Source organism: Clytia hemisphaerica, unplaced genomic scaffold, assembly GCF_902728285.1.
Source record: "Clytia hemisphaerica strain Z4C2 unplaced genomic scaffold, Clytia hemisphaerica genome assembly, whole genome shotgun sequence".
NCBI lineage: Eukaryota > Metazoa > Cnidaria > Hydrozoa > Leptothecata > Clytiidae > Clytia > Clytia hemisphaerica.
In genome coordinates, this window is record NW_027103836.1 from 2,284,238 (window position 1) to 2,299,690 (window position 15,453).

At 33.4% G+C, this 15,453-nt stretch overlaps 1 protein-coding gene across 1 annotated transcript; it reads right to left on the bottom strand.

Annotated features, from left to right (window-relative positions):
- Positions 1-2,661: 2,661 nt before the first annotated feature.
- LOC136807220 (uncharacterized) lies at positions 2,662-4,001 on the bottom strand. Its single transcript, XM_067063816.1, has 2 exons — positions 3,434-4,001; positions 2,662-2,888 (listed from the first exon to the last, which is right to left on the bottom strand). The coding sequence occupies exons 1-2, from the start codon at positions 3,975-3,977 to the stop codon at positions 2,842-2,844; spliced, it is 591 nt and encodes a 196-aa protein (XP_066919917.1). The 5' UTR covers positions 3,978-4,001; the 3' UTR covers positions 2,662-2,841.
- Between the last annotated feature and the right edge of the window lie 11,452 nt (positions 4,002-15,453).

Consider the following 15,453-nt stretch of genomic DNA (forward strand, 5'->3'; position numbering starts at 1 on the left):
CTTCCAAACCTGTGAATAGTGTAGATAGAGTGTGATAAGACGTTATTAAGGGTGAGAGAGGGTGACTAGATTTCCACTTTCGATTTCTCAAATTTCTAGATTCTTCCAAACCTGTGAATAGTGTAGACAGAGTGTGATAAGACGTTATTAAGGGTGAAAGGGGGTGACTAGATTTCCACTTTCGATTTCTCAAATTTCTAGTTTCTTTCAAACCTGTGAATAGTGTAGATAGAGTGTGATAAGATGTTACTAAGGGTGACACAGGGTGACTAGATTTCCACTTTCGATTTCTCAAATTTCTAGTTTCTTCCAAACCTGTGAATAGTGTAGACAGAGTGTGATAAGACGTTATTAAGGGTGAAAGGGGGTGACTAGATTTCCACTTTCGATTTCTCAAATTTCTAGTTTCTTTCAAACCTGTGAATAGTGTAGATAGAGTGTGATAAGACGTTATTAAGGGTGAAAGGGGGTCACTAGATTTCCACTTTCGATTTCTCAAATTTCTAGTTTCTTCCAAACCTGTGAATAGTGTAGATAGAGTGTGATAAGACGTTATTAAGGGTGAGAGAGGGTGACTAGATTTCCACTTTCGATTTCTCAAATTTCTAGATTCTTCCAAACCTGTGAATAGTGTAGACAGAGTGTGATAAGACGTTATTAAGGGTGAAAGGGGGTGACTAGATTTCCACTTTCGATTTCTCAAATTTCTAGTTTTTTCCAAACCTGTGAATAGTGTAGATAGAGTGTGATAAGACGTTATTAAGGGTGAGAGAGGGTGACTAGTTTTCCACTTTCGATTTCTCAAATTTCTAGTTTCTTCCAAACCTGTGAATAGTGTAGACAGAGTGTGATAAGACGTTATTAAGGGTGAAAGGGGGTGACTAGATTTCCACTTTCGATTTCTCAAATTTCTAGTTTCTTTCAAACCTGTGAATAGTGTAGATAGAGTGTGATAAGACGTTATTAAGGGTGAGAGAGGGCGACTAGATTTCCACTTTCGATTTCTCAAATTTCTAGTTTCTTCCAAACCTGTGAATAGTAGTAGACGGTGTGATAAGACGTTATAAAGGTGAAAGGGGTGACTAGATTTCCACTTTCGATTTCTCAAATTTCTAGTTTCTTTCCAAACCTGTGAATAGTGTAGATAGAGTGTGATAAGACGTTATTAAGGGTGAGAGAGGGCGACTAGATTCCACTTTCGATTTCTCAAATTTCTAGTTTCTTTCAAACCTGTGAATAGTGTAGATAGAGTGTGATAAGACGTTATTAAGGGTGAGAGGGGGTGACTAGATTTCCACTTTCGATTTCTCAAATTCTAGTTTCTTCAAACCTGTATAGTGTAGATAGAGTGTGATAAGACGTTATTAAGGGTGAGAGAGGGTGACTATTTTTCCACTTTCGATTTCTCAAATTTCTAGTTTCTTCCAAACCTGTGATTAGTGTAGACAGAGTGTGATAAGACGTCATTAAGGGTGAAAGGGGGTGACTAGATTTCCACTTTCGATTTTTCAAATTTTTAGTTTCTTCCAAACCTGTGAATAGTGTAGATAGAGTGTGATAAGACGTTATTAAGGGTGAGAGAGGGCGACTAGATTTCCACTTTCGATTTCTCAAATTTCTAGTTTCTTTCAAACCTGTGAATAGTGTAGATAGAGTGTGATAAGACGTTATTAAGGGTGAAAGGGGGTGACTAGATTTCCACTTTCGATTTCTCAAATTTCTAGTTTCTTCCAAACCTGTGAATAGTGTAGATAGAGTGTGATAAGACGTTATTAAGGGTGAGAGAGGGTGACTATTTTTCCACTTTCGATTTCTCAAATTTCTAGTTTCTTCCAAACCTGTGATTAGTGTAGACAGAGTGTGATAAGACGTCATTAAGGGTGAAAGGGGGTGACTAGATTTCCACTTTCGATTTTTCAAATTTTTAGTTTCTTCCAAACCTGTGAATAGTGTAGATAGAGTGTGATAAGACGTTATTAAGGGTGAAAAGGGGTGACTAGATTTCCACTTTCGATTTCTCAAATTTCTAGTTTCTTTCAAACCTGTGAATAGTGTAGATATAGTGTTTTAAGACGTTATTAAGGGTGACAGAGGGTGACAAGACTTTTAGTTTTGATTTTTTAAATTTTCTTAAAGTTGATGAATAGTATGTAATAAATGTTTATATGATATACACAACTACTTATAGTAATTAAAAATTTTCATAAAAAGTTAATTTAAATAATTTTTATATAGTTCAACTAGTAAATATTCTAAGAAATCAAGTTTTTAGCTTTTGCTCTTGTCATGAGAGTAGCGTTTGTTCGTGAAGGGTGAAAACAAAATTCTGGATCTTTAAGAATGCGCGTCCATTTGCCTTGGCCATACTTCCTCAGTCCTTTAAGAATGAAATCGTCTTCTTCTGCTGTGAAAGAGCTTTTTGGCTTTCGTTCTGTTGGTGAGCGTTGCGTGCTTTTTGGAGGTTTGGCTGTTGATGTAGGTTTCTTAGGTTCTTGAGATTCGATGTTTGGTGATTCGTCGTCTGGTTGAGAATTATCGATAGACATGTCACTTGTGTTTTCAACGCTTACCTTCCCATTGTCCTGATCGTCGGTAATGGTAGAGCTAGGACTGTTGTTGATCAGTATTTTCATGCATTCGCTGGCCTTTCGTGCAACGTCTCGAGATTTTTGTTTTTGATAGTGGACTTTTGCAACGTTTGAAGTGTGTTTTTGGTCCAAGCTGACAATTGCCTGTTCTTCTGTAGTCAAACGTTCTGCGCTCTCAGTTTCAATGATTTGTCGATATCTCGTTGGATTCACATATTTTCCAATCGCTTGATAGACCATTCTGCCAAAGATATCACCAAGATTCTTCAGCTGTGTACCATTTCCGTTCACTAAAAGATACTGACAAGATGGTTTGAAAGTTGGTCTCACAATTTCAACATACTGTTTCACTTTTTCTAAAACAGTTTTTTCAAATATTAGAGAGTCAAATGCATATGTTGAGTTTGTTTTAAATTTTGTTTGGTCAATCATACCATCCTCTTTGATCGAATTCATCATGGGAATCGTTATAAATTGGTAAGTCATTGGCCTACTTGACTTTACTCTCAGGAACAGCATTGCAACGATAAATGAAGTGGCAAATGACAAATCCCTTGAGGAATGGTTTTTAGTTGTTATCAGTTTCAGTATCTGGTCATATCTAGTTTCGTGGTATGGCAAAACCGTTTGAAGCTCTGCCAAAGTGGCCCAGCTGTTTTTGCTCTCAAGTGTTTCAATACTGAATAACGTGTTCCACTCCACTCGCATTTGTCTCCGTAGGCATTGTTTAGCACGAGATAGAAATACTTCACTCGTCATGAAAATTGAAAGTTTTGTAGAGTCTACTCCCTTGTATCTCATAAAGTCAAGGCAATGAGAAAGAGATTGTAAATATGAAATGATACCTGGTTTACCCATTTTGCATTCGGTTTCAATAAACACAACAAATCTCTCGATAAACTGGACGCAACCAATGCAATATTCCATCATGACTTTGGTCAGTTCACACGAGTCATCAAGATCTGAACAACAGTATTTTGCAAATTTGAGTATTCTCTTGACGATTTGTTCAGCTTGAACTTTGTCTTTTCCACCACCACCAGCACTGCAAATCCAATTAACGAAGTCTTGAGCTAATCCACACTTGTTTGAAAACGATGGCATATCCCAGGTCTTTGTTCTCGACGGTGAAAGTTTGGTTGCTGGATTCAAAAGCTTCTCTGGAAACTTATCTTCTATCTTGGGTTTTTCGTCAAAAAAGAAATACCAGCCGTGTTTTTCTGTGACGTGTTTCCGGCAACCTCTCTGACTTTTGTAAGCGTTGCTGTCACATTCACTGAGTGGACAAAGATAAATACCATTGATATCTGGTTGTAATTTCAGTCGTTTTGCTTTTTCGCTGGCACCCTCAACATTTTTCCACTCTTTTTTATGAAACGTCCTCTTCATATTGACTGAGTCTAATGATTAGAAAGAACGAGTGATCCCTCTATTTATGCACAAAATTCCTTTTGTTTGATTGCACGATTTCATTGGTTCTTTTCAATGGGTCCAAAGTCTAAATGATACCATTAGTTCCGTTTAACATCGTTCCACTTTAAAGTGGCACTATTAAGTCCCCGCCAAAATTAGCCTTTTTCCATTGGTTCTTTTCCAAGTGCTAGAATTTCACCAGCGCTGATTTTTAACGGACCAATCAGAACCCAATTTTGTATTTCTCTTTCTGTTTTGGGAAAATAGGAATGAACCTAATAATATTCCTTACTTTTTACAATGATATTAAAATCATTCTCTCTAAAAAATTATTTAGTCTTTATAGTTTTTTAAATATGAATAAAACAAATATAAAGTACAAACAATTACTTTATAATTACAACATATAAAATTATTTATTGTAAAAATCTTAAAATAAATTGTTCCTTTTTAAATTTACCTTTTATATTCCTTTTAAAAAGGAACAACACTTATATACAGAATAATGTGTTCCTTATAAAAAGGAATATGCATTTAACTATAGTTTATGATATGTTCCTTATAAAAGGAATATATCATTGTATAAAATTATTTACTGTAATAATCTTTAAAGTGTTCCTTTTAAAAATTACCCTTCATATTCCTTTTACAAAGGAACAACACTTGTATACAGTATGATATGATCCTTATAAATAAGGAGTATGTATATATAGTGTATGATATGTCCTTTTATAAATTGAATAAACAATTGTATATAATTACTTATTGTAATAATCTTTAAATCATTCCTTTTAAAAATTAATCTTTATATTCAATTTTAAAGGAAAAACACTTATATACAGTATGAGATATTCCTCATAAAAAAGGAATATGAAAATAAATATAGTGTATCATTTGTTCCTTATAAAAAGGAACAACACTTATATACAGTATGATATGATCCTTATAAAAAAGAAATATGTATTCCTTTTAAAAATTGAATAAAACATTGTATACAAATACTTATTGTAATGATCTTTAAATCATTCCTTTTAAAAATTTCTCTTTATATTCAATTTTAAAGGAACAACACTTATATACAGTATGAGATATTCCTTATAAAAAAGGAATATGCAAATAGATATAGTGTATGATCTGTTCCTTATAAAAAGGAACAACACTTATATACAGTATGATATGATCCTTATAAAAAGAAATATGTATATATAGTGTATGACATGTTCCTTTTAAAAATTGAATAAAACATTGTATAAAAATACTTATTGTAATAATCTTTAAATCATTCCTTTTAAAAATTACTCTTTATATTCAATTTTAAAGGAACAACACTTATATACAGTATGAGATATTCCTTATAAAAAAGGAATATGCAAATAGATATAGTGTATGATCTGTTCCTTATAAAAAGGAACAACACTTATATACAGTATGATATGATCCTTATAAAAAAGAAATATGTATATATAGTGTATGACATGTTCCTTTTAAAAATTGAATAAAACATTGTATAAAAATATTTATTGTAATAATCTTTAAATCATTCCTTTTAAAAATTACTCTTTATATTCAATTTTAAAGGAACAACACTTATATACAGTATGAGATATTCCTTATAAAAAAGGAATATGCAAATAGATATAGTGTATGATCTGTTCCTTATAAAAAGGAACAACACTTATATACAGTATGATATGATCCTTATAAAAAAGAAATATGTATATATAGTGTATGACATGTTCCTTTTAAAAATCAATATACCCTTGTAGAACATGATTTATTGTTATAATCCTCAAATCATTGTTATAATCTTCAAACATTACCCTTTGTTCTCTCGTAAAAGAATTTCCTTATTTATATTAATTTTTTTTCCTTCAATTTCAAATGAATATTATGTTCTCTTTTAAATGAAAAAGAACATTTTGTTCTAATTTGAAAAGTTCCCAATCAAACAATACCAGCACTATTTGTTCAATCAAAGGGAACTCATTGAATACTTTTGAAGGACCATATTCACGTGCACTGTTGGCCAAATTGTTCCCTTGAGAGAGCATGGCAGAATATAATTTGTCAGAGAATCCTTTGTTCCTCCGAATCAGTTCTGAATTATCAATTAGGAACCTATTCCAAGATCAAAGGGGGGTAATCCCATTGATTTTAGGTAGTTTTCACAAATCAATAATGATGTTTATGTAGATAACCATTTCAAGAAATTTCAAATCCTTTTCCTTTTTTTCAAATTTTATAATTATATAATAACAATGATTTAATGATGACAATAAGAATAACATAATAATCATTTAACATAATAATTTTGTTCCTTTTTTCAGACTCTTAAGACCAAACATTCATTCTTTTCTACTGTTTAAACAAGTTTCAAACTGAAGGGATGTTCCAAAATCGAAAATGACGTAACGGGACAGATCTATCACCTTGTATCCACCTGTATTACTCGTAATCCATTCTTATCTACACTTTTCACACATTTAGGAAGAATAGGATTTTTCTGAAATCGAAAGTACCGTAATGGGGTTAGATCTATCACCCTGTATCCACTTGTATTACTCGTTATACATTCTTATCTACGCTTTTCACGCATTTAAGACAGAAAGGATTATCGGGAAATCGAAAGTGACGTAATGGGGTTAGATCTATCACCGTTTATCCACCTGTATTACTCGTTATACATTCTTATCTACACTTTTCACACATTTAAGACTGAAAGGATTATCGAGAAATCGAAAGTGACGTGATGGGAAAGATTTATCACCCTGTATCCACCTGTATTACTCGTAATCCATTCTTATCTACGCTTTTCACACATTTAAGACTGAAAGGATTATCGGGAAATCGAAAGTGACGTAATGGGAGAGATCTGTCACGGTTTATCCACCTGTATTACTCGTTATACATTCTTATCTACGCTTTTGACACATTTAAGACTGAAAGGATTATCGGGAAATCGAAAGTGACGTAATGGGAGAGATTTATCACCCTGTATCCACCTGTATTACTCGTAATCCATTCTTATCTACGCTTTCCACACATTTAAAACTGAAAGGATTATCGGGAAATCGAAAGTGACGTAATGGGAGAGATATATCACCGTGTATCCACCTGTATTACTCGTTATACATTCTTATCTACGCTTTTCACACATTTAGGAAGAAAGGATTATCGGGAAAACGAAAGTGACGTAATGGGGTTAGATCTATCACCCTGTATCCACTTGTACTACTCGTTATACATTCTTATCTACGCTTTTCACACATTTAAGACTGAAAGGATTATCGGGAAATCGAAAGTGCCGTAATGGGGTTAGATCTATCACCCTGTATCCACTTGTATTACTCGTTATACATTCTTATCTACGCTTTTCACGCATTTAAGACAGAAAGGATTATCGGGAAATCGAAAGTGACGTAATGGAAGAGCTCTTGGATGCGGACAAAACAAACGAACATTTTAAGTTTTAGAATTTTTAAATTTTGTAAGAACTTTTTGTAGAGCTGAAAAGTCATATTTTTAATGTTTTTGAAAGAGGTATTTCTCGACTACTGTTCTGAACACACGCTTTGCAAAAACTCGAGTATATTATAGTGTAGATAGAGTGTGATAAGACGTTATTAAGGGTGAAAGGGGGTGACTAGATTTCCACTTTCGATTTTCTCATTTCTAGTTTTCTTTCAACCTGTGAATAGTGTAGATAGAGGTGTGATAAGACGTTATTAAGGTGAGAGAGGGCGACTAGATTTCCACTTTCGATTTCTCAAATTTCTAGTTTCTTCCAAACCTGTGAATAGTGTAGATAGAGTGTGATAAGATGTTATTAAGGGTGACAGAGGGTGACTAGATTTCCACTTTCGATTTCTCAAATTTCTAGTTTCTTCCAAACCTGTGAATAGTGTAGACAGAGTGTGATAAGACGTTATTAAGGGTGAAAAGGGGTGACTAAATTTCCACTTTCGATTTCTCAAATTTCTAGTTTCTTTCAAACCTGTGAATAGTGTAGATAGAGTGTGATAAGACGTTATTAAGGGTGAGAGAGGGCGACTAGATTTCCACTTTCAATTTCTCAAATTTCTAGTTTCTTCCAAACCTGTGAATAGTGTAGATAGAGTGTGATAAGATGTTATTAATGGTGACAGAGGGTGACTAGATTTCCACTTTCGATTTCTCAAAGTTCTAGTTTCTTCCAAACCTGTGAATAGTGTAGACAGAGTGTGATAAGACGTTATTAAGGGTGAAAGGGGGTGACTAAATTTCCACTTTCGATTTCTCAAATTTCTAGTTTCTTTCAAACCTGTGAATAGTGTAGATAGAGTGTGATAAGACGTTATTAAGGGTGAGAGAGGGCGACTAGATTTCCAGTTTCGATTTCTCAAATTTCTAGTTTCTTCCAAACCTGTGAATAGTGTAGATAGAGTGTGATAAGACGTTATTGAGGGTGAAAGGGGGTGCTAAGATTTCAACTTTCGTTTTCTCAAATTTCCAGTTATTGTCAAACCTGTGAATAGTGTAGATAGAGTGTGATAAGACGTTATTAAGGGTGAAAGGGGGTGACGAGATTTCAACTTTCGTTTTCTCAAATTTCTAGTTTCTGTCAAACCTGTGAATAGTGTAGATAGAGTGTGATAAGACGTTATTAAGGGTGAAAGGGGGTGACTAGATTTCAACTTTCGTTTTCTCAAATTTCTAGTTATTGTCAAACCTGTGAATAGTGTAGATAGAGTGTGATAAGACGTTATTAAGGGTGAAAGGGGGTAACAAGATTTCAACTTTCGTTTTCTCAAATTTCTAGTTTCTTCCAAACCTGTGAATAGTGTAGATAGAGTGTGATAAGACGTTATTGAGGGTGAGAGAGGGTGACAAGATTTCAACTTTCGTTTTCTCAAATTTCTAGTTTCTTCCAAACCTGTGAATAGTGTAGATAGAGTGTGATAAGACGTTATTAAAGGTGAAAGGGTGCGACAAGATTTCCACTTTCGATTTCTCAAATTTTTAGTTTCTTCCAAACCAGTGAATAGTGTAGATAGAGTGTGATAAGACTTTATTAAGGGTGAGAGAGGGTGACAAGACTTCTGGTTTTCATTTGTTAAATGTTCTTATAGTTGATGAATAGTATATAATAAATGTTTATATGAAATTTACAACTAATTGTAGTAATTAAAAAATTTCAAAAAAAGTTAATTTAAATAATTTTTTATATAGTTCAACTAGTAATTATTCTAAGAAATCAAGTTTTTAGCTTTTGCTCTTGTCATGAGAGTAGCGTTTTTTCGTGAAGGGTGAAAATAAAATTCTGGATCTTTAAGAATGCGCGTCCATTTGCCTTGGCCATACTTCCTCAGTCCTTTAAGAATAAAATCGTCTTCTTCTGCTGTGAAAGAGCTTTTTGGCTTTCGTTCTGTTGGTGAGCGTTGCGTGCTTTTTGGAGGTTTGGCTGTTGATGTAGGTTTCTTAGGTTCTTGAGATTCGACATTTGGTGATTCGTCGTCTGGTTGAGAATTATCGATAGACATGTCACTTGTGTTTTCAACGCTTACCTTCCTATTGTCCTGATCGTCGGTGATGGTAGAGCTAGGACTGTTATTGATCAGTATTTTCATGCATTCGCTGGCCTTTCGCGCAACATCTCGAGATTTTTGTTTTTGATAGTGGACTTTTGCAACGTTTGATGTGTGTTTTTGGTCCAAGCTGACGATTGCCTGTTCTTCTGTAGTCAAACGTTCTGCGCTCTCAGTTTCAATGATTTGTCGATATCTCGTTGGATTCACATATTTTCCAATCGCTTGATAGACCATTCTGCCAAAGATATCACCAAGATTCTTCAGCTGTGTACCATTTCCGTTCACTAAAAGATACTGACAACATGGTTTGAAAGTTGGTCTCACAATTTCAACATACTGTTTCACTTTTTCTAAAACAGTTTTTTCAAATAGTAGAGAGTCAAATGCATATGTTGAGTTTTGTTTAAATTTTGTTTGGTCAATCATACCATCCTCTTTGATCGAATTCATCATGGGAATCGTTATAAATTGGTAAGTCATTGGCCTACTTGACTTACTCTCAGGAACAGCATTGCAACGATAATGAAGTGGCAAATGACAAATCCCTAGAGGAATGGTTTTTAGTTGTGTATCAGTTTCAGTATCTGTTCATATCTAGTTTCGTGGTATGGCAAACCGTTTGAAGCTCTGCCAAAGTGGCCCAGCTGTTTTTGCTCTCAAGTGTTTCAATACTGAATAACGTGTTCCACTCCACTCGCATTTGTCTCCGTAGGCATTGTTTAGCACGAGATAGAAATACTTCACTCGTCATGAAAATTGAAAGTTTTGTAGAGTCTACTCCCTTGTATCTCATAAAGTCAAGGCAATGAGAAAGAGATTGTAAATATGAAATGATACCTGGTTTACCCATTTTGCATTCGGTTTCAATAAACACAACAAATCTCTCGATAAACTGGACGCAACCAATGCAATATTCCATCATGACTTTGGTCAGTTCACACGAGTCATCAAGATCTGAACAACAGTATTTTGCAAATTTGAGTATTCTCTTGACGATTTGTTCAGCTTGAACTTTGTCCTTTCCACCACCACCAGCACTGCAAATCCAATTAACGAAGTCTTGAGCTAATCCACACTTGTTTGAAAAGGATGGCATATCCCAGGTCTTTGTTCTCAACGGTGAAAGTTTGGTTGCTGGATTCAAAAGCTTCTCTGGAAATTTATCTTCTATCTTGGGTTTTTCGTCAAAAAGAAAACCAGCCGTGTGTTTTCTGTGACGTGTTTCCGGCAACCTCTCTGACTTTTGTAAGCGTTGCTGTCACATTCACTGAGTGGACAAAGATAAATACCATTGATATCTGGTTGTAATTTCAGTCGTTTGGCTTTTTCGCTGGCACCCTCAACATTTTTCCACTCTTTTTTATGAAACGTCCTCTTCATATTGACTGAGTCTAATGATTAGAAAGAACGAATGATCCCTCTATTTATGCACAAAATTCCTTTTGTTTGATTGCACGATTTCATTGGTTCTTTTCAATGGGTTCAAAGTCTAAATGATACCATTAGTTCCATTTAACATCGTTCCACTTTAAATTGGCACTATTAAGTCCCCGCCAAAATTTGCCTTTTTCCATTGGTTCTTTTTCAAGAGCTACAATTTCACCAGCGCTGATTCTTAACGGACCAATCAGAACCCAATTTTGTATTTCTCTTTTTGTTTTGGGAAAATAGGAATAAACCTAATAATATTCCTTATTTTTGACAATGATATTAAAATTATTCTCTCTAAAAAATTATTTAGTGTTTATAGTTTTTTAAATATGAATAATACAAATATAAAGTACAAACAGTTACTTTATAATTACAACATATAAAATTATTTATTGTAAAAATCTTAAAATTAATTGTTCCTTTTTAAATTTACCCTTTATATTCCTTTTAAAAAGGAACAACACTTATATACAGCATAATATGTTCCTTATAAAAGGAATATATCATTGTATAAAATTATTTATTGTAATAATCTTTAAATTGTTCCTTTTCAAAATTACCCTTCATATTCCTTTTACAAAGGAACAACACTTATATACAGTATCATATGATCCTTATAATATACATATATAGTGTATGATATGTTTCTTATAAAAAGGAATATATCATTGTATAAATTTACTTATTGTAATAATTTTTAAATCGTTCCTTTTAAAAATTACTCTTTATATTCAATTTTAAAGGAGCACCACTTATATACAGCATAAGATATTCCTCATAAAAAAGGAATATGCATATAAATATAGTGTATCATTTGTTCCTTATAAAAAGGAACAACACTTATATACAGTATGATATGATCCTAATAAAAAAGAAATATGTATATATATAGTGTATGACATGTTCCTTTTAAAAATTGAATAAGACATTGTATAAAAATACTTATTGTAATGATCTTTAAATCATTCCTTTTAAAAATTACTCTTTATATTCAATTTTAAAGGTACAACACTTATATACAGTATGAGATATTCCTTATAAAAAAGGAATATGCAAATAGATATAGTGTATGATCTGTTCCTTATAAAAAGGAACGACACTTATATACAGTATGATATGATCCTTATAAAAAAGAAATATGTATATATAGTGTATGACATGTTCCTTTTAAAAATTGAGTAAAACATTGTATAAAAATACTTATTGTAATAATCTTTAAATCATTCCTTTTAAAAATTACTCTTTATATTCAATTTTAAAGGAACAACACTTATATACAGTATGATATGATCCTTAAAAAAAGGAATATGTATATATAGTGTATGACATGTTCCTTTTAAAAATGAATATACCCTTGTAGAACATTATTTATTGTTAGAATCCTCAAATCATTGTTATAATCTTCAAACATTACCCTTTGTTCTCTCGTAAAAGAATTTCCTTATTTATATTAAATTTTTTCCTTCAATTTCAAATGAATATTATGTTCTCTTTTAAATGAAAAAGAACATTTTGTTCTAATTTGAAAAGTTCCCAATCAAACAATACCAGCACTATTTGTTCAATCAAAGGGAACTCATTGAATACTTTTGAAGGACCATATTCACGTGCACTGTTGGCCAAATTGTTCCCTTGAGAGAGCATGGCAGAATATAATTTGTCAGAGAATACTTTGTTCCTCCGAATCAGTTCTGAATTATCAATTAGGAACCTATTCCAAGATCAAAGGGGGGTAATCCCATTGATTTTAGGTAGTTTTCACAAATCCATAATGATGTTTATGTAAGTAATAATTAATAATTGCCCCCGCAGGAGCGCAGCGACGAGGAGGCACTCATAGTTTCACGCATAGATATTGGACTGGAATCTCGAAATTTTGTTGTTTTTGTTGTTTTTTGTCGCGCAGGCATCCCCGTAGTTAGTCTCTTCCGTAATAAATGTTCGGTTTTTTTTTCGGGACAGTAGTATGAATATTTTCATATTACGTTATATGCTATTACCATTGTTACATATTACAATTTATTAGTTTTGATCTAGCTTTGAAAAGCTGAATCGAGTGTTATGAATGCAAATTATAACAGTGTATAACACGAATTACAATATTACTTGTGCAAATCAAAACAAACAAAATGGCAGACTGGTTATGATGATCATTGACTGGAAAAAGTGTTTTGTATGTCAAATTTTGTTTCTTGTCTTTGAAACTGAATACTAAATACTGTAATTTAGTCAGAAGTTAATTTCAGCAATGATTTCAATTCTTTTTCTGGAATCTTTAAAGAAATTTGCTCAAGTTTTTTAATGTATGTACATTTGATATTTTTGTTCAAACTGTAATTTATCTTTGTCTGTTATTATATTAATAACTAGCTTTATTGTTTACAGAGCTTCTTGAGCTTTAAATACCATCATATGGTCGTAACTCGAGAAAGTCCTTCTTAACTTAGTAAAACAAATACAGTACTGGCAAAGTTAAAAAATGTTGAATGTATGCATATGGCCATATGTAAAGTTGAATCCAAAAGTGGTTGAATGAATGTTGAATGTCAATCAACGTAAACAAACTTTTTCTTTTGGTCTTCAAAATAGATTTACCTCACTTAGAGTGTATTCACTGTTTTAACATTCGTTTAACTTTACATGCGCATATTCAACTTTTTCTAAATAACTTATGCTCCAGTGGTTTGGTGAAATAGCTCCAATTCTGGCTTTCCAAGTTAAGAGGGACCTTCCCGAAGGCATTTAACGGTGGTTAGACTAGATACACAGACATTCATACGGAAACACAATAAAGTGAAAGTATATAGCTATAAACTCAAAAAGTCTAGCTTCCTGGAGGCACGTCTCTTCATTGTCTGCGCTGCGATCATCTTAATGGCTTCGATCCTTTCAGCTCGGAGAAAAGATTACATCATGAAAAAGTACTATGCACTTGAAAAAAAATTAAAGCGCATTTCAACTTTTCTCGACTTTAAGTCTGAATAGACCACAATGGCATTCCTTTATTTTTCTTTTGACCAACAACATAGAAGATTTTGCTTGAGAAGTGCAATCACAGCGTACGCAAGTGGAGCCCGGGCCTTGACTAGGATTGGTTTCTATTTCACCCAATTTAAGATGGCGCAGAACTTTTTGATAAATTTTATACGCAGTATCCTCTTGACTATGTTTATTAGGCAAAGTAGCAAATCACAGCGTACCCAAGAGGAGCCCGGGCCTTAACTAGGATTGGTTTCTATTTCACCCAATTTAAGATGGCGCATAACTTTTTGGTAACTTTTATACGTAGTATTTTCTTGACTATTGTTTATTAGGCAAAGTAGCAAATCACAGCGTACACAAGAGGAGCCCGAGCCTTAACTAGGATTGGTTTCTATTTGACCCAATTTAAGATGGCGCCGAACTTTTTGATAAATTTTATACGTAGTAATTTCTTGACTATTGTTTATTATGCAAAGTAGCAATAGAGAATTGTTGAAATATAGCAGCCAATGAAAAAAGCAAGCTATTTCTGATTGGTTGCCTTGTTGATTTATTCACCGCTATATATTTTGCCTACAATCTAAGATGTCTGCAGCATTATCAGGAAAGGTCTATTGTGAATAATAATCATGACATGTATTGTTGTAAGAAAGAAACTGGGAGAAAAAAACAAACAGGAGATGTGAAAACCAGTAAGCTAATGTACCATAATTTTTGAAATATATTTTTGAGAAGCTTTTCCTTAAATTTTATCAAATTATCAAGCTGCACAAATTCTTCAAGTATTGTGTTAATGGAATATAATTTTTTTTTCAAGCATATGCCTCATCAATTAATCAACCATTCAATAATTAAATCAATCAATTATCCCTGATTACTTTTAATGCTTTAATCTTTAAAGCATTAAAAACTTTATAAGTGCATGACATGATCTTCTGCGTGGGCATTTAGTGAAAGCTATGACTAGTAATAATAATTGACGTCGAAAGAGTGCAGACGTGTCTATTTGTGCTCTGACGAAAATGAACGAAAGTTTTCTTGAAAGTCACGAACGCAACGTGATTCTTCAACAAAATGAACTAAGAAACAACCAACAACACCTACAGCAACTGCAGAACAACCGAGATGACGAGCCTGCTGTTATTTCAGAAGAAAACAACACGCAAAACCATCAAAGAGAGGTACGGATGAAATGGACGAAAAACCTAAACTCAGATGTTATCCGTTGCTTCTTCAACACAATTCTGCGCTACCCTGACGCTCCTTACCGAAAGGAGTTCCACCGTAGATGGGAAGCCCTTCACCCCGAAATCCGGTGTACAGAACAAAAGATTTGTGACCGGAAACAAGTCATCACAAAGAAGGTCAACACCAGAGAAAATACACGAGGAAGCTGGTTAACCGAGCTGGAAATCCAACAAATTCGAAATGAGATTCAAGATGAGATCGACAACGAAAGAAACCAGCCACGA